The sequence below is a fragment of the Chiloscyllium plagiosum genome, unplaced genomic scaffold (genome assembly GCF_037043375.1).
Source record: "Chiloscyllium plagiosum isolate Xiang-an unplaced genomic scaffold, Cpla_swu_hap1 HiC_scaffold_16, whole genome shotgun sequence".
Lineage (NCBI taxonomy): Eukaryota > Metazoa > Chordata > Chondrichthyes > Orectolobiformes > Hemiscylliidae > Chiloscyllium > Chiloscyllium plagiosum.
This window is the reverse complement of record NW_028270154.1, coordinates 70,059,425-70,079,312: the sequence shown is the minus strand read 5'-3', so window position 1 is coordinate 70,079,312 and position 19,888 is coordinate 70,059,425. Positions and strand designations below refer to the sequence as shown.

Genomic DNA, 19,888 nt, shown 5'->3' with positions numbered 1-19,888 from the left:
GATCACACATCTTCTGTAGACAATAGGCCATTCTGCCCTTCGAGCCTGCACCACCATTCATTATGATCATGGCTGATCATCCTCAATCAGTATCCTGTTCCTGCCTTATCTCCATGACCCTTGATTCCACTATTCTTGAGAGCTCTATCCAACTCTTTCTTAAACGAATGCAGAGACTGGGCCTCCACTGCCTTCTGGGGCAGAGCATTCCACTCACCCACCACTCTCTGGGTGAAGATGTTTCTCCTCATCTCTGTCCTAAATGGCCTACCCCTTATTTTTAAGCTGTGTCCTCTGGTTCGGGACTGCACAGACAACTGTAAAGAGCGTTTCAATCAAAGACACTGAAAACAAAGGCTGTGTGACACATACACACAAAATAAAATTTATGGTCACTTTATTAAATTAGTTGTCTATGTTATTTTAACTTAGATTAGATTAGAAGCATGTTTCACATGACATGGTGAAAGCTATACTGACAATTTAGCACATAATCTCTGCACAACTGTTGGACTGACAATAGTAGCCAATTAGCAGAAAAAAACACAATCCAGTGATATTTAATACTGCCTGCATCATTTTCTATTAATCAGCGGGTTATTACCAACATTTCCAACATTACTGTACATTGAAATCATTAGCCACTCAGTTTGAAATCACCGTACAGTAATATAGAAGGCACCAGTCACAGACCATTGCACCTTTCAAAAATAATCCAAAATTAAATTAACACACTGTTGTAAATTTCACATATATATTAAAATAGACATCCTTAAGGAATGTCAATTGACCATGAGCACAAAACTCATTTCAACTCTGTCCTGGTGGTTTATGAGGCAACATGATCAGATATAATTTACCCAACAATCAAATATGCCCCATTACCTTTAAAAAGTATAATTCCTAAATGTACATAAACACAAGTGATGTGCAAGTTTAGTTTGCCCCATTTCTTTGTAAGGATGTACTATAGTATATATGTTCTTGGTGTGGGCTTAAGGCATTTTAGAGAATGAAATATTTCCAGTAATTTCACAGGTAGGTAGAATTCCACCTCTCCCACATAAAATACAAATGTTTCCTGAATAAAATTAACTACTTTAAAAAATAAATAAAAGCCACTTTTGGTGTGTGTACATAAATGCATACCTTAGCCTGCCTGGACATTTTGCTGCATATATTTTGTTTTGCCTGAACGTGGTCCCTTTTGCTCAATTGTATGCATTTTATCTGCAGAGGTTCTCTAAATAAAGTGATTAAAACAAATCTGTATTACTAAATAAGGATCCTTGTCTCAATCAAAACTATTCTCCACAGGGCAGATACGTCGCTAACAGATTCTATTGCACACAATTTATTTATTGCACCCATGAAACAATATGCTTATCTTTCTGTAAATGATTAGTCAGAGGTTCCAGATGTCTAAGCAAAATTTTCATGTGTACAAACTCAAGGTACTTTGGAGACCACTTGGATGGGATAAAGGGAAAATAAAGATTAGATTAACAAAACCAAACAACCCTTGTGGATGTGGCACTTTGTAGCAGTGTTGTGCTGAGAAGTTATGCAGTGGCTTAATGCCCAATACATTGGACCCGATTTAAAAAAACTGTACTTTTTAAAACCTTTTCAAGTAGAAAGAATACTTTAGTAACATAATCAGCCTGTAGTGTGGCTCAACTTTGCCTGACATTTTCACAAGGTTTTGTTACCCTGGGTGAATCTTTCCATTCTAAACCATCGTGTCGATGTGTGCATATCTTCAGTTTTCACCAGGATGTTGAATGCCTCGACATTTAAGTGGAATTGAGAAGTCTCAGTAGGGCGCCTACTGCTCCAAAGTAACCCTACATTTTAAAATAGAAAAATAAGGAAAATGAAAACAGTAGAATTTGGGTATAACATGTTATCTATTACTTAGCACAGCATTTTTGCATTAAATGTGACAGTATAATCTTGTGATCAGCGTGTTTCTTTCCTAAACACGAGTACTGCAAGCTAACAGGTTTCTCTTAATACTAGAATTTCACATGGTGCTATCCCCTCTTTAAAACTTTACACTGAAAGGACTACCCATATTTAATGATTCATATAAAACCTGATTATTCCATTCCATATTTATTTTCAGATCACACATCTTCTGTAGACAATAGGTGCAGACGTAGGCCATTCTGCCCTTTGAGCCTGCATCACCATTCATTATGATCATGGCTGATCATCCTCAATCAGTATCCTGTTCCTGCCTTATCTCCATAACCCTTGATTCCACTATCCTTGAGAGCTCTATCCAACTCTTTCTTAAACGAATGCAGAGTCTGGGCCTCCACTCCTTCTGGAGCAGAGCATTAAGCGGTGTCCTCTGGTTCGGGACTCACCCATCAGCGGAAACAGGTTTCCTGCCTCCAGAGTGTCCAATCCTTTAATAATCTTATACGTCTCAATCAGATCCCCTCTCAGTCTTCTAAACTCAAGGGTATACAAGCCCAGTCACTCCAATCTTTCAACATAAGATAGTCCTGCCATTCCAGAAATTCCAGAAATTGACCTCGTGAACCTACTCTGCACTCCCTCAATAGCCAGAATGTCTTTCCTCAAATTTGGAGACCAGAACTGCACACAATATTCCAGGTGCGGTCTCACCAGGGCCCTGTACAGCTACAGAAGAACCTCTTTGCTTCTATACTCAATCCCTCTTGTTATGAAGCTGTACTCAGGTTTATTCTAGATGCTCCAGTTTCCTCCCACAGTCCAAAGATGTGCAGGTTAGGTAATTGGGCTTATTAAATTGAATTCCAATATAAATAATAACTGAAAGAACTACGGATGATGGAAATCAGAAAAACAGAAATATCTGGAAAGGCTCAGCAGATCTGGCAGTATCTGGGTAGAGAAATCAGAGTTAACATTTCTGGTTCTGAGAAAGGTCACTGAACCCAAAATATTCTCTCTACAGATGCTGCCAGACTTGACAAGGCTTTCCCGAATTCCGGTTTTTGTTTCTGAATATCTTGCTCTCTTCCATGTTTTGTGAGGAAGCAATCAAAACTTTCTTTTTCAAATCAGTGACAAAATGCTTGACTAACTGTCACCAGCCAATTTGGAATGAATCTACTCTTGGTCCTTCCTCACCAATCACATCCCTTTCAAATGGAACTTATTCAGCTCCATCCAACTTTTTGACAGTTCTATGAATAGGAATAAAGAATAAATGAATAGGAAGGACTGTTTTGAGGCAAAAGGTCTTTTTGTACAGAAAGACATCATGTGCTTGTGTAGACTTGGTGAGCCGAAGGGCCTTATATTATGATGCACTATTCTTTGTCCCTCACTGCTGAAAGCTAGTTTCTTCCAGACAGAAGAGAACAGAAATTTGTCATGTGTACTTTTACATGAAAAATGCACAGGATAGTTTTATGTCAGAAATGGCAGAAGTTACACATAATAAAAAGAAGTAAAATTAAGACAAAGTTAATCACAGTTCAGTTAACGGCTCCAGGACTTGATGAAAGCCATTTAAGGAAGGATGGAATACTCTCAAGATGCAGCTGAATACAGACTGCCAATTCAGGACACATTGGACTGCTGCACCACTGGGCTAGAAGCCTCTGCTGAAGATTGCGAAACTGGGCCGAGACTGCCATTCCTGGACAAGACCGCCTGCCAGGCTGCTGGAACACCTGAAGACGAACAAAACCTCCATATGGGGGAAGAGATCTGCATATCAGAACAAGACCGTCACGCTGTGCTAAGACCACCATCTCTCCTCCTTCAGGCACCCAGACCCAACCATGGACCCAGAGCCTGGGCTTAAGCCTGCAAGTCTGGGCCAAGCCAGTCAGTCCAGAACTTGCTCCTTGCTCACTGGGAAGCCCTGGGCTGGGATGGAGCCATGGCTGGCTTCTCCTGGTGCTGCTGCCGCTGCCGAAGGCATCCTCCCTCAGCCGTGGCTCTTCAGACACAAAAGATCTAAAACAGAAGAAACAACGAAAAAAGAAAACAGCCAAAGAAAACAGTTGAATAAGAGGAGAAAGAAAGTTGATGGGAGTGATGGCAGATAGCTCAATCCACTGTCTCCACAGCCATCTTGATGACCACAATGTTTTAACACTGAATTTCTCAAAAACCTTTAGCACTTGTTAAATTCCAAGCTTGCCGCTAATGACTGAACCCAAAGAAGCTTTGACAAAGGGTCAGTTAGACTCAAAAAATCAGCTCTTTTCCCTCCTTACAGATGCTGCCAGACCTGCTGAGATTTTCCAGCATTTTCTCTTTTGGTTTCAGATTCCAGCATCCGCAGTAATTTGCTTTTATCCAAAGAAGAGTGGGTTCCTCTTGGACTTCTCACATACCTTGGTGTCATAACAAAAACAGAACAGATGCAGTCTCATAGGGCATTTTCGCTCACTATTAGCCTTTAATTTAGTTTTCCAGGAACATTCTTGACAGTACAGCTGAGATCAGAATGAAAGGAAATTTAGACAACATTGACTAGTGCAGTACTTTTAAAAATGGAGAAAATCAAGAAGCTCTTGGTGATGTCAGCTGAGGAATCACTCTATTTATGGATTAAAAAATAACTCTAGCTCCAAAATGAAGGTTAAGGCAAGTATTTCTCCCCACGGGATCTCCAATATCAGGGTGCTCAGCAGAGGCAGTAATGCAGAGACTCTAACAAACAGCTCGGCCAACCATCCAATCCAAACTTTGGGTCCACTACATGGATGAAACCTTTGTCACCACTAAATGAAGCAAATTAGAGGAAACCCTCAAGACCATCAATAATACCCTTACTGGCATAAAATTCAATAAAGAGAAGGAAAACAACAGCAAACTGCCATTCCTACATGTCACAGTAGAGCATACAGCCAATGGAGAACTTCAAACCAGCCTCTATAGGAAAACAACACATATGGACTAAAAACTGAACTACAGAAGCAGTCATCCCAACACCCTCAAACGAAGCTGCATTAAAACGTTATTTCAACGAGCCACCACACACTGCAGCACAAAGGAAGTACGCCGAGCAGAGGAAAATCACCTATAGTGTATTCAAAAAGAACAGGTACCCAATGAACACAGTCCACTGATTTTGCAGCAACAAACCCCAGCAAGCAGACAAAACACATCCAGAAACCCTATCTACTCTCTCCTACTTCAAAGACATCTCTGAAATGACTGCCAGATGACTCAGACCTCTTGGCATCATGGTAGCCCACAAATGCACCAACACACTAAAACAGCAGATAATGAACTTGAAAAGCCCTATACAAACAACAAACAAACTAATGTTGCTTACAAAATACCCTGTAAGAACTGTAAGAAAAATTACATTGGACAAACAGGTGGAGGCTGTTTGGTGTCCTTCCTCCTTACATACAGAGGAGGAAAGACACCACTTCGACTGGGACAACACATCCATCCTAGGATGAGCCAAACATAGATATGCACGAGAATTCCTGGAAACATGGCATTCCAACCAGAATTTTATCAACTAACACATTGACTTGGATCCCATTTACTACCCCCCCGATAAAAAGAACAGGAAATGACATCACCACAGAAAATGACATCACTAACCCAAGGAAACCTGAACACAAATAGAAAGCAGACCATGCCACCAGCACTTCATTTGGAGGCTCACTGATGATGTTATCTAGTATGGTGATGAAACGTCTGAAAATGAACCTTCCAGCTCAGCGAACAAACCTACATCCAGAACCTCAACCTGAGCTACAAATCTTCTCAAAACTTGCTAATTTCTCCCCGAGTCCAGCACTTACTGCTCAACTAACAATCAAATGAAATTAATTGATTTATAGGAAAGGTCTGGAAAAATCAGGGGTGACCAACATCCTGTTCATTTATCAGGATTGCCTTGAGTTTCTCAAAGATGTGCTTGGCACTCTGCAGCTCATACTACTTACAGCCATAGAGTCAGACAACATGGAAACAGACCCTTTGGTCCAACTAGTTCCTTTGGCCATATTCTCAAACTAAACTCGTCCCACATGCATGCTTTTGGCCCATATCCTTCTAAACATTTCCTCTTCATGGATTATCCAAATGTGTTTTAAATGTTGTAACTATACCTGCATCCACCTGGCAGTTCATTCCATACTTTAACGACTGTATGTATGAAAAAGTTGTCCTTCAAGCCCTTTTTAAGACTCTCTCCTCATAACTTAAAAATATGCCCGCTAGTTTAAAACTCACCCAATCTAGGGAAAAGAACCCTGCTCTTCACCTTATCTACGTCCCTCTTGATTTTATAAATCTCTATAAGGTCACTCCTCAACCATCTATGATCCTGTGAAAAAAGTCCAAAACATTTTTATAACTCAAACCCTCCATTCCCAGCAACATTCTAGGAAATCTTTTCTGAACCCTATCCAATTTAATCCTTCGTATAGCAGGGCAACAGAACGGCACACAGTACTCCAGGATAGGCCTAACCAACATCCCATACAACCTCAACAGGACATCCCAAAATGGCACTCAAGAGTTCCTAAATATTGAAAGCAAGCATATTAAATACCTTCTTAACCAACTTATCGATATGTGATACAAATTTCAATGAATTATACATCTGAATCCGATGTCTCTCTGTCCTACAGCACGATCCAGGGCCTACCATTAATTGTGTAAATCCTGCCCTTGTTTACTTTACCAAAATGTAATACCTCAAATTTTTCCAAATTATTTCGCTAAGTATGAGGTGTTGCATTTTGAGAGATCGAGTGTTAAAGTAGTGGCAGGATTCTGAACAGCATTTATTTCAAGTCCATAGCTCTCCGATTGTGGCCATGCAAGTGGATAGGATGATAAAGGAGGTGTATGGTAAGCTTGCTTTTATTCATTGGGGAAGTCAGTACAAGAGTCAGGATGTCAGCTTTATAAGATTTTGGTTAAGCCATATTTAGAATACTGAATTAAATTCTGGTTGTCACACTACAGAAAAGATGTTTAGGCTTTGGAGAGGTTTACCAGGATGCTGCCTGGATTACAGCATATCAGCTGTAAGGAGAGACTAGAAAAACTCAGGCTGTTTTCTCTTGAGCAGCAGAGGGTAAGGGGAGACTGCGCAGATAGGTTTTACGGTCAGAATCTTTCTCCCCAAGTGAAATGTCTAATAATAGGAGGCATGCATTTTAAGATGAAAGAGGAGATCAAAATGAGACATGAGGGGCAGGTTTCTTTTACACAGGGTGTGATGTGAGTTTGGAATATACTGTTTAGTTGGTGGTGGAGGCAGCAGATCCAATAAGAGCATTTAAGCAACTTTTAGATAAGCACAATAATATGCAAGGTATGGAAGGATATGAACAAAAGGCAGACAGAAGGGGTGAGTCTCATTTGGCATCATGTTTGGGACAAAACCATGGGCTGAAACTTAGAATCCCTACAGCGTGGAAACAGGCTATTTGGCCCCACAAGTCCAACAGCAACTGAAGAACATCCCACCCAGACCAATCCTTCTATCCTATCCTTGTAACCCTGCATTTTCCATGGCTATTGCATCTAGCCTACACATCCCTGAACACTATGGGCAATTTAGCATGGTCAATCCACCTAATTTACACATCTTTGGCCTGTGGGGGGAAGGTAGAGCACCCAGCAGAAATCCATGCAGACATGGGGAGAACGTGCAAGCTCCAGACAGACAGTTGCCCAAAGGTGGAATCGAACCCAGTTTGTAGGTTTTTAGGAATGCACACATTTCCAGGAAAATCCGCATGATTTCAATACAATTGCTGTGTCATAGAGAGTTATAGAATCCTACAACATGGAGACAGGTCCTTTGGCTCATACTGGTCCATATGAACCAAAATGTCTATCAATGCTAACCTCATTTCCTCGCACTTGGCGAGGAAATGCCTTTGAAATGTTGTTAATGTACCTGCCTCAACCACTTCCACTGGCAGTTCATTCCATATGCTTACCACCCTATGTGTAAAAACGTTGCCCTTCAGGGTTCTCTTTTAGTCTCTCCCTTGTTCACTATCCATCTGCATGCTTCCTACATTCCTACATTTATCTAAACCACACAAACAAGTGGACCCAGCACCAATCCCTGTGGAAACATGGTTCCATGGTCACAACCCTCCAGGTTAAAAAGCAACCCTCAATCATGACCCTGTCTTCTACTGTCAAGTCAATTTTGTATCCAACTGACAAGCTCTTCTTGAATCCCATGTGATCTAACTTTACTAATCAGCCCACCATTGCGAACCGCGTTGTAGTTTTTAACCAAAATCCATGCAAATATCTCTGCCCTCATCAATCTTCTTGTTACTTCCTCAAAACGCTCAATCAAGTTTGTGAGACACAACTTTCCTCACACAAAACCATGCTGACTATCCCTGACATTGCCTCTCCAAATGGATGCAAATCCTAGCTTTCAGAATCACCTCCAACAATTTAAGATTAGATTAGATTTTTTTTTAAGATTCCCTACAGTGTGGAAACAGGCCCTTCGGCCCAACTAGTCCACACCGATCCTCCGAAGAGTAACCCACCTAGTCATTGCCCTCTGACTAATGCACCTAACACTATGGGCAATTTAGCATGGCCAATTCACCTTAACCACTACCAATGTCAGGCTCATAGATCTATAGTTCCCAGTTTTCTTTTCACAGCCTTTATTTAATAAAGGGCACCCTTCAGTCCTCTGACACCTCATCTGTAGGTACACATGATACTAACATTTCTGCTAGTGGCTCCACAATTTCTTCCCTTATTTCTCATAACGTCCTTGGATATATTTGATCATGTCCTGGGGATTTATCCACCTTTATTTTTTCTACAACTTCTTCTTCTGTAATATGAACTATTTTCAAAACATCTGTATTTATTTCCCAGAGTTTCTAGCCTCCATTTCATTCTTCACAATAAAAATTGACATTAAAGTAGCCATATTCTCTCTCTAGTTGCTCTTTTGCTCTTAATATGCTTGTAGAATCTCTTTGGATAACCCTTAACCTTATGTGCCAAGGCTCTCTAGTCTCCCCTTGTTGCCTTTCTGACTTTATTCTTAAGAATGCCCCTATTCTCTTAATACTCTTCAAGAAATTCATTTGATTACAGTTGTCTGTATCTAATACACGATTGTTTCTTATTCTTGACTGAATAATTCTTTTTACTCATCCATTGTTCTCTACTCTTACCAGCCTTACCACTCCTATGGACCAGGCCAGATCTCTTCAAAACATTTCAAGTAGCCCAAACCCTAACTTTGCTCGTTTTAAGCAGGTGTACAATGGATATTCCAGGAGTGATGTAGCTGCTCAAGCCACTTAGTTTTAACAAAACAGAATTTACTTACAAGATTACCAAATGAAACACAAACAAAAGAGAACATAATGCAGAATAACAACCTATCTGAAAACCCAACGGATTATCCCAACTTAATCATGCTGTTCCAAATACTTGCAATGATCCCCACAAACATGTATAGGCAAAAAATGACAAATCAACCATAGAGTCTTACAGAGGAGATGTCAGAGAGTGAGAAGATCAGCATGGACCTGCTTCCTTGGGTCCTGCAGCATCAACATTGGCTGTTCACTGAAAGCAGTCAGTCAGACTACTAAAACAAAACCTAACCAGAGATAAGCTGAACTGGGAAAACTGGCCACTTTTCTTTCATTGTACAAGTGTTTTTTTTAAACTTGAAAGTAACTGTTAGCTATAATCAAACTGGCCCTAAAACCCTTCAAAAGTAGACTTTTCAGAATTGTTGCTTTTACAACCTCTCTGAAAAAAAGCAGCCAAAGACAGCATAACCTTGTTAAAGGAGCAGCATCGTCACAACTCTTACAGGAAGATAATGCTTCTGAACTCTTATTATCACACTTCTGAAAGTGTCACTTGTCAGTTAGCCCTTTACTTGCAAACAGACTACTCCAACCAACTTTTGAAAGTTCGTGTCTCATTCCATTAAAATTTGCCTTACTCTAATTAAAGAGCATGAACATTTATGGAAAGGTTATCATTTTCTTTCACTGTTTTAAAACTAATAGCATGATGAACACTGGTGTTCCCGTACTATTACTTCAGTCACTTGCCCTGCCTTATTTCCCAAGGGAAGGTCAAATTTTGCTTATTCTCTCATGGGTACATTTAGAAATTGAAAGCAGAAGTTTTCTTGAATGCATACAACAAATTCCTCACCATCCAAGCCTTTAACACATTGCTCGACCCAGTCAACTATTATAGCCCTAATATTCTTACATATATCTGAGGCCTAATAGAGTCTCAGAAGTACACCCATGCTTTTATATACAAGCTCTCTCAAAATAAATACATCATTGCATTTGTCTTCCTAACTACTGACTCAATCTGCAAGTTTACCTTGAGAGAATCCTGAATTAGAACTCCCATGTTTCTGTGCACTTCAAATTTCTGAACTTTTTCCCCCATTTAGAAAATAGTCCCTGCCTCTACTTTTCCTGCATGACCTCACATTTTTCCACATTGTATCCATCTGTCACTCCTTTCCCACTCTCCTAACCTGTCCAAATATTTTTGCAGCACTCCTCCCCCCCCCACCCCCTCAATGCTACCTGTCCCTTCATCTGATCATTGATGTATAAAGTGAAAAGTTGTTGTCCCAACACGGAGCCTTGCTGAACACCACTTGTTACCAGCTGCCATCCTGAGAAGAACCCTTTTATCCCCACTCTTTGCTTTCTGCCAGACAGACAAGCTTCTTTCCATGTTAGCACCTTGCCGCTAACACGATGGGCCCTTACCTTGCTCAGTAACCTCCTTTGCGGATCTTGTCATAGGCTTTCTTGAAGTCCACACAGTTAACATTCATTGGCTCTTCTTGGTCTAACACTGAGTTACTTCCTCGAAGAATTCTAGCAGATTTGAAACCATGCTGATTTTGCTCTATTTTACCATACGTTTCCAAGTATTCAGAAATGTCATCCTTCACAATGTCTGAGGTTAGGCGAATTTGTCTGTAATTTTCAGTTTCTGCCTTATTCTCCTTTCAAACAGAGGTGTCACATTAGCGATTTTTGAGTCCTCTGGGATCATCCCTGACTCTAGCAATTTGTGAAAGAACACCACTAATGTCTCCGCTGTCTCTTCAGCTATCTCCCTATACACCTTTGGTGTATAGTCCATCTGGTCCATGCGACTTATCTACTTTTAGGCCAATTTCTCTAGCACCTTCTCCTTTGTGATGGCCACCATACTCAGCTCTGCCCCATCACCCTCTTGAATTTTTGGGACATTACTCATGTCTTCTACCATGAAGACTGATGTGAAGTAATCATCAAGTTCCTCAGCTTTTTCCTGGTTCCCCACTATGATCCCTCCAGCGTCATTTGTCCACTTTTGCTTCGCTTTTGCCCTTTATATATCCAAAGAAACTCTTACAGTCTACCTTTATATTACTGGCTAGCTTACCCTTCTATTTAATCTTCTCCCTCCTTATTTCTTTTTTTGTTGCCCTCAGTTGGTCTTTGTAAGCTTCCCAATCCTCTGGTTTCCTTCACTAATCTTTCCGGCTAGGGTCCTCTTCCAGTCAATTCTACCTAGCTCCTCCCTCATGCCTCTGTAATTGCCTTTATTCAGCTGTAATACTGTTACCTCTGATTTTATCTCCTTCCTCTCAAATTGCAGAATAAATTCAATCATATTATGATCACTGCCACCTAAGGGTTCCTTTACCATAAGCTCCCTTATCAAGTCTGCCTCATTGCACAACACTAAATTCAGTATTGTCTGTTCTCTAGTGGGCTCCACCACGAGCTGCTCCAAAACACCACTGCGTAGACATTCCACAAACTCTTCGTCTTGAAAACCATTACCAACCCAATTTTCCCAGTCCACCTGCATATTGAAATCACTGCAACTTTGCCTTTCCAACATATCTTTTTATCTCCTAGTGTATTTTGCACCCCATCTCTTGACCAGTTTGGAGGCCTGACAATAACTCAACTATGGTATTTTCTACCTTTACAGTTCTTCAATTCTACCCACAGATTCCACACCATCTGACCCCACTTTGTTTCTTACTATTGTTTTAATTTCATTTCTTCTTAAGAAAGCAACCTCACCCCCCTCTGCCTATCAGCTCCTAATCTGATCCCCTTGCAGCAACGTCCTCGTGATGCCTACCATCATACCTGCCAATTTCGATCTGTGCCACAAGTGTTTTTATCTTATTCCTTATACTGCATGCATTCAGATATAACACCTTCAGTCCTGTATTAACTGTCCCTCTTCGCATTATCATTCCTTTGTTCAGTGTGCTTGAAGTTTGTTTGCAAATGCTTTCCAAACGCTCTGTCCTATTGTATCTGTGCTAGAGAGTTTAATAACATCTCCCAAGTCCTGCACCTTTAATTCTGGTTTTCTAATTTCCCCCATAACTAAACCCTCCCATCCCCACCCTATATTTAGTTTAGAGCCGTGTCTACAGCCCTAGTTCTGCGATTCGCTAGGACTCTGGTCCCAGCACAGTTCAGCTGACTGTCCCATCTGAACAGGTCCCTTCTTCCCCAGTACTGCTGCCAATTTCCCATGAATTCAAATCCATTTCTCCCCCACCAATCTTTAAGCAGTGTATTTACTTGCTTCATCTTATTTACCCTGTGCTAATTAGCTCGTGGCTCAGGTAGTAATCCAGAGATTGTTACCTTTTTGGTTCTGCTTTTTAATTTAGCTCCTAGCTGTTCATACTCCCTTAGCAGAACCTCTGCCCTAGTTTTATATATATCATTGGTACCTATGTGGACCATGACCACTGGATTGTTACCCTCTCCAAGTTCCTCTGCAGTCCAGATGAGATAGCCTAAACCCAAGCAGCTGGTGGCAACACAACCTTAGGGACACTCAAACCTGGTGACAGAGAGCAGTATCTATGCCTCTAACCACACTATCCTTAATTACAACATTTCTCTTCTCTCCCCACACCTGAATGGCTCCCTGCACCATGCTGCTGTCATCAGTCGGCTCCTTCTCCCTGCAGTCACTATTCCCATCCACACAGTCTTGAAACTGTTGGATAAGGACAAAGGCTGAGGCTCCTGCAACTCTACCTCTTGAATCCTTCTACCTGTCTCACTCACAGCCACACACTCTTATCCCTAACCACTGGCCGAATTCAAGTTAATTAGGCTAAGGGGTGTGACTGTCTCCTGCAACATAGCACCTAGGTAACTCTCCCCCTCCCTGATGTGTCATAATGTTTGAAGATCAGACTCAATCTCCTTGACTCTTTTAAGATTTTTAACTGTTTTTATATCTCTGTATTTTCTCAATCTGAATGCAAGTTGTAACTAATAATTTAAAGATTCAATTTAAAATTAGCAGATTTCCTATAAGCCAATCAAATCACAGCCGTCCTGTGACATCATTTTTCAGTTTTCCCCTTAGAATCATAAACTATTACTTGCTCAGGCTGCCCTCTGCTCCCTCCAGCTCAGCTTCGGTCCTTCACTGGACAAACACTCAGAATTTCCTCTTTAGTTACACTAGTGATGTTTTCCTTAATCAAAAATGCCACTCCCCATCCCCTCCTGCCTCCCTTTCTATCCTTCCCATCCCATCTGAAACCTGGGAGCTGTCAGTCCTGTCCTTCCCTCAGACAAATTTCTGTAATAGCTATGATGTCAGAGTCCCATGTTCCCATTCATGGCCTGAGTTCATCAGCATTACCTGTAAGACCCATTACATTGAAAGAGTTACCTTGTTCTTTGACTAGCTGTTGTCTGTCTTTTTGAATTAACTTGCTCTTTTCTGACTCAGAACCATCCTCATTTGTCTTTCTATTTTACTGCTACTAAGGAACCCCACTCCCCCTCTCAACCACTTTTTGTTTCTTTCTTTAACAAATTTGTTAAAAGCAAGGTTGACAGGAATAGGGAACCCTGGATAACAAGAGATATTGAGGCTTTGACCAGAAAAAAAGGAGGCATGGCTCAGGTACGGGCAGCTGCAATCAAGGGAATCCCTAGAGGTATATAGGGTATACAGAAGTTTACTGAAGAAGAAATCAGAAGGGCAAAAAAGGGCACAAGATAGCCTTGGCCGAGAAGAGTAGGGTGAATCCAAAGAGGTTCTTTAAGTATATTGAAGGAAAAAGAATACCTAGAGAGAGAATAGGACCCCTCAAGGACCAATGTGGACATGCATGCGTAGAACAAAAGGAGGTGGGTGAGATTCTCTATTTCTCCTCTGTGTTTACCTTAGAGAAAGGCAAGATCACTTGGAAGCTTGGGGAAGTTAGTGGTGATATCTTGGGGATAGTCCATATCACAGTAGAGGTGGTGTTAAGATATATTAGGATGTATGAAGGTGGACATACCTCCTGGTCCTGACCAGATATATCAAAGAACACTTGTACAGGCTAAAGAAGAAAATCCATGGGCCCTGTCTAATATTTTTGCATCATCTTAGCCACTGATGAGATCCCGGAAGACTGGAGGGTAGCAAATGTTGTGCACTTATTCAAGAGGGGCTGCAATGAAAAATCTGGGAACTATAGATGTATGCTTAACATCTGTGGTAGAATAGAATCCTTATGTGTGGAAACAGGCCCTTTGGCCCAACAACTCCAACTGATCCTCCGAAGTGTATCCCATCCAAACTTATTCTCCTCCCCTGTTAGTCTATATTTACCACTGACTAATGCACCTAACCTACACATCTCTGAACACTATGGGCAATTTAGCATGGCCAATCTACCTAGCCTGCACATCTTTGGATTGGGAGAGGAAACCAGAGCACCGGAGGAAACCCACGCAGACAGGGGGAGAATGTGCAAATACCTGAGGCTGGAATCGAATCTGGATCACTGGCGCGGTGAGGCAGCAGTGCTAACCACTGAGCCACTGTGCCGCCCCAAGGTGTTAAGTTACTTGAGAAGATTCTGAGTTAAGATATATGGCAGCACGGTGCCTCAGTGGTTAGCACTGCTGCCTCACAGTGCCAGGGTCCCAGGTTTGATTCCAGCCTTGGGCAACTGTCTGTGTGGAGTTTGCACATTCTCCCCATGTTTGTGTGGGTTTCCTCTGGGTGCTCCACTTTCCTCCCACATTCCAAAGATGTGCAGGTTAGGTGAACTGGCCATGCTAATTTGTGCATAGTGTTAGGTGCATTAGTCAGAGGGAAATGGGTCTGGGTGGGTTACTCTTTGCAGGGTTGGTGTGGACTTGTTGGGCCAAAGGGCCTGTTTCCACATTGTGGGGATTCTAATAAATAATAAATAAATACACACGGATTTGAAAAGACAGGGCTTGATTAGGAGTAGTCAACATGGCTTTGGGAGTGGGAGATAATGCCTTACAAATTTGTTAAGAGTTCTTTGATGAAGTGACCAGGAAGATTGATGAAAGCAGGGCAGTAACATAGTCTACATGGATTTCAGTAAGGCTTTTGATACGGTTGCACATGGTAGGCTGCTTTGGAAGGTGAGATAGCATGGAATCCAAGGCGAGTTGGCAAATTGGATATACAATTGGCTTGATGGTAAGAAGCAGGAGGGTCATAGTGGAAGGATGCTTGTTGAACTGGAGGTCTCTGATTAGTGGAGTGCCTCAGAGTTCGGTGCTGGGCCCATTGCTGCTTGTTGTCGATATCAATGATTTGAATGAAAATGTACAAAGCATGATTAGCAAATTTGTTGATGACACTAAAATAGGTGGCATTATGGACAGTGAGAAAGGTTATCAGAAATTGCAGTAGCATGTTGCTCAGCTAGAGAAGTGGGCAGAGAAATGGTGAATGGAGTTTAATATAGATGTAAGCTTTTGCATTTTGGAAAGCCAAATCAAAGTAGGAGTTCCGGGCCTTAAGGAGTGTGGTGGAACAGAGGGATCTTGGAGTTCAGGTGCACAGTCAAAATTAGATAGGGCAGAGAAGGCACACTGGCCTTCATCAGTCAGGGCATTGAGTATAGAAGTTGGAAAGTTATGTTGCAGTTGTATAGGATGTTGGTGAGGTTGCATTTGAAGTATTATGTCTTGTTTTGGTCAGCTTGCTATAGGAGGTTATTAAACTAGAAAGAGTGCAGAAGAAATTTACAAGGATGTTGCCAGGAATCAACAGTCTGAGTTACAGGGAGAGTTTGGACAAACTACTTAGAACATAGAACAGTGCAGCACAGAACAGGCCCTTCAGCCCACGATGTTGTGCCAACCACTGATCCTCATGTATGCACCCTCAAATTTCTGTGACCATATGCATGTCCAGGAGTCTCTTAAATGTCCCCAATGACCTGCCTCCACAACTGCTGCTGGCAACACATTCCATGCTTTCACAACGCTGTGTGTAAAGAACCCGCCTCTGACATCCCCTCTACACTTTCCTCCAACCAGCTTAAAACTATGACCCCTCATGTTAGTCATTTCTGCCCTGGGAAATAGTCTCTGGCTATCGACTCTATCTATACCTCTCATTATCTTGTATACCTCAATTAGGTCCCCTCTTCTCCTTTTCCCCAATGAAAAAAGTCCGAGCTCAGTCAACCTCTCCTCATAAGATAAGTCCTCCAGTCCAAGCAGCATCCTGGTAAACCTCCTCTGAACCCGCTCCAAAGCATCCACATCTTTCTTATAATAGGGCGACCAGAACTGGATGCAGTATTCCAAGTGCGGTCGAACCAAAGTTTTATAGAGTTGCAACAAGATCTCACGACTCTTAAACTCAATACCCTGTTAATGAAAGCCAAAACACCATATGCTTTCTTAAAAACCCTGTCCACTTGGGTGGCCATTTTAAGGGATCTATGTACCTGCACCCCAAGATTCCTCTGTTCCTCCACACTGCCAAGAATCCTATCCTTAATCCTGTACTCAGCTTTCAAATTCGACCTTCCAAAATGCATCACCTCGCATTTATCTAGGTTGAATTCCATCTGCCACCTCTCAGCCCCTCCCACCCTCTGCTGACAAACTAGGACTTTTTTTTCTTTAGGTATAGGAGACTGAGGTGTGTAAGATCATGACAGGCATGGATAGGGTGAATGCACTCGTTTTCTATCCAGGTAGGGGAATCAAGTACTAGAGGGCATCAGTTTAAGATTAGAGGGGAGAGAACAAAAGGGAACTTGAGGGGCAACCTTTTTTTTTAAACAGAGGGTGGTATGCATATGAAATGAACTGCCAGCAGAAGTGGTTGAGGCAGGTATATTAATAACATTTAAAAGGCATTCGGACAAGTAATTAGATAGGAAAGGTTTAGAAGTGAGGGAAATGGGGTTAGCCTTGATGGACATTTTGGTTGACATGGACCAGTTTGAGCCACAGGGCCTGTCTCTGTGCTGTACGACTCTATGGCTCTCTATGACACAGCAATTGTACTGAAATTATGCACACATTTCCAGTAAAATCCACATTCCTAAAAACCTACCAAAGTCTTTTATAGTTTTAGGAACAAGGAATTCTGTTACTTTCCCTGTCCTTGGCAACCTAATTGGATCACCCAACACTACTGTAAGCCACTTGACATGATAAGACCAGATATTTCTTTTACCCTTGATGGTAATGCCATTTCAATATCTCTTCAATCAATCCACCTTACAAAGCAAGAAATTTTATACTGCCAATCTTATCAATGCAGTTTTCCAACTATGGAATTGGGTATGAATGTGTTTTCATCACCACATTCACCTTTCTATAAACTTTGGAAAGTTTAGCAGATCCATCTGATTTGGGAAACAATACTATCGGTGAACTCCAGTTGCTCTGAACAGATTCCACCAAATGGTTCTCGACCATATACTGAATCGGTTTCTGTCTGAGCTTAATTTCCTGAGCTAAACCGATTATCAGGTAGGAGCAAATTACTGCAAGTGCTGGAAACAAAAAAATGCTGGAGATCACAGTGGGTTAAGGCAGCATCCATGGAGAGTAAGCTAACATTTCAAGTCTAGATGACTCTTCATTAAAGCTCTTTTCTATTTTTATGATATTTTATCCCCAACTCTCCTTTGTCCACAAAATGAAACTATTAACTGCTGATTCTGGAGATCTGAAATAAAAACTGAAGCTGCTGGAGAATTCAGCAAGTCTGACCTCACAGGGCCAGGGACCCAAGTTCAATTCCACTTTTGGGTGACTATCTGCATGGAGTTTGCACATTCTCCCCATGTCTGTGTGGGTTTCCGCTGGGTGCTCCGGTTTCCTCCCACAGGCCAAAGATACTTGAATTAGGTAGATTAGTCATGCTAAATTAGTCATGCCTGTAATGTTCAGGGATATCTAAGACTAGGCGCAATAACCATGGGAAATGCAGTGTTATTGGGAAAGGGTAAGAAGACGGGTCTGTGTGGGATGCTCTTTAGAGGGCTGGTGTGGTCTTGTTGGGCCAAATTACCTGTTTCCAGGCTGTAGGGATTCTAAGTTTCAGCCTACAATGTTGTGCCGAACATGATGCCAAATGAGACTCACCCCTTCTGTCTGCCTTTTGTTCATATCCCTCCATTCCTTGCATATTCATTTGCTTTTCTAAAAGTGTCTTAAGTGCCCTTATCTGATCTGCCTCCACCACCACCCAAGGCAGTGCATTCCAGACTCCTACCCCTCTCTAAGTACAAAAACCTAGCCCTCATATCTCCCTAGAACTTTTCCCCTCTCTCCTTAAATGTATGCCCCCTAGTTTTAGACATTTCAACTTGGGGAAAAAGATTCTGACTGTCAACCCTAGCTGTGTAGTCTCCCCTTAGCCTCCACTGCTCAAGAGAAAACAACCTGAGTTTTTCTAGTCTCTCCTTATAGGTGATACTCTTTAATCCAGGCATCAGCCTGGTAAACCTCTTCTGTACCCTGTCCAAAGCCTCAACATCTTTCCTGTAATGTGGTGACCAGAATTGAACTTAATACTCTAAGTGCGGCCTAACCAAAACTTTATAAAGCTGACTCTTGTACTCAATTCCCTTACTAATAAAGGCAAGCACACCATCTGCCTTTTTTTTACTACTCTATTTACTTGCACAGTCACATTCAGGGAGCTCTGGACTTGAACCCCAGAATCCTCCTGAACATGAATGCTGTTCAGTGTCCCACTATTAACTGTATACTTTTCTTTAACTTCATTCTTGGAAATGGGACTGGGTGGGTTACTCTTCGGAAGGTCAGTGTGGACTTGTTGGGCCGAAGGGCCTGTTTCCACACTGTAGGGAATCTAATCTAATCTAACATTTGATATCCGAAAATGCAACACACCACACTTATTCAGAATGAACTCCGTCTGTCATTTCTCTGCCCATTCCACTGCATCCTTTGACAAGCTTCTACATTACCCACAACTCAATGGACCTTTATGTCATTTGTAAACTTACCAACCTACCCATTCACATTTTCACCTAAGTCACAAGCAGCAGAGGTCCCAGTAAGAATCCCAATGGAATACCATTAGTCATGGACCTCCTGCCTGAAAAACACTCTTCCACTACTACCATCTGTCTTCTAAGGGCAAACCAATTCTGAATCCATGTGGTCAGGTCGCTGAGGATCCCATGTACTTTTTTTTAGATTTAGATTAGATTAGATTACTTGCAGTGTGGAAACAGGCTCTTCGGCCCAACAAGTCCACACCAACCCGCCAAAGCGCAACCCACCCAGATCCATCTCCCTATATTTACCCCTCCACCTAACACTTCGGGCAATTTAGCATGGCCAATTCACCTAACCTGCACATTTTTGGACTGTGGGAGGAAACCGGAGCACCCGGAGGAAACCCAAGCAGACACGGGGAGAATGTGCAAACTCCGCACAGAGAGTTGCCAGAGGCGGGAATTGAACCAGGGTCTCTGGCACGGTGGGGCAGCAGTGGTAACCACTGTGCCACCATGCCGCCCAAAATAATCTTCTGAGGGAGCCAACCAGGAGGGATCTTGTTAAAAGCCTTACTAAAATCCATCTAGACACCA

General features: G+C 41.9%; 1 protein-coding gene across 2 annotated transcripts in view; it reads right to left on the bottom strand.

The window, feature by feature from the left end:
• The window catches only part of LOC122556766 (pantothenate kinase 3), a 121,560-nt gene that overhangs the window by 7,417 nt on the left and 94,255 nt on the right, over positions 1 to 19,888 (bottom strand). The window contains exon 7 of one of the 2 annotated variants that reach the window (XR_015759817.1): positions 1,713 to 1,847. Coding sequence is in view for 1 of the 2 variants with exons in the window: in XM_043703896.2 (XP_043559831.1) it covers positions 1,797 to 1,847 (51 nt within the window). In the remaining variant the exon portion in view is untranslated. Of the gene's footprint in view, positions 1 to 380; positions 1,848 to 19,888 lie in introns of those variants that run through there. The other variant, XM_043703896.2, reaches the window with a different exon arrangement.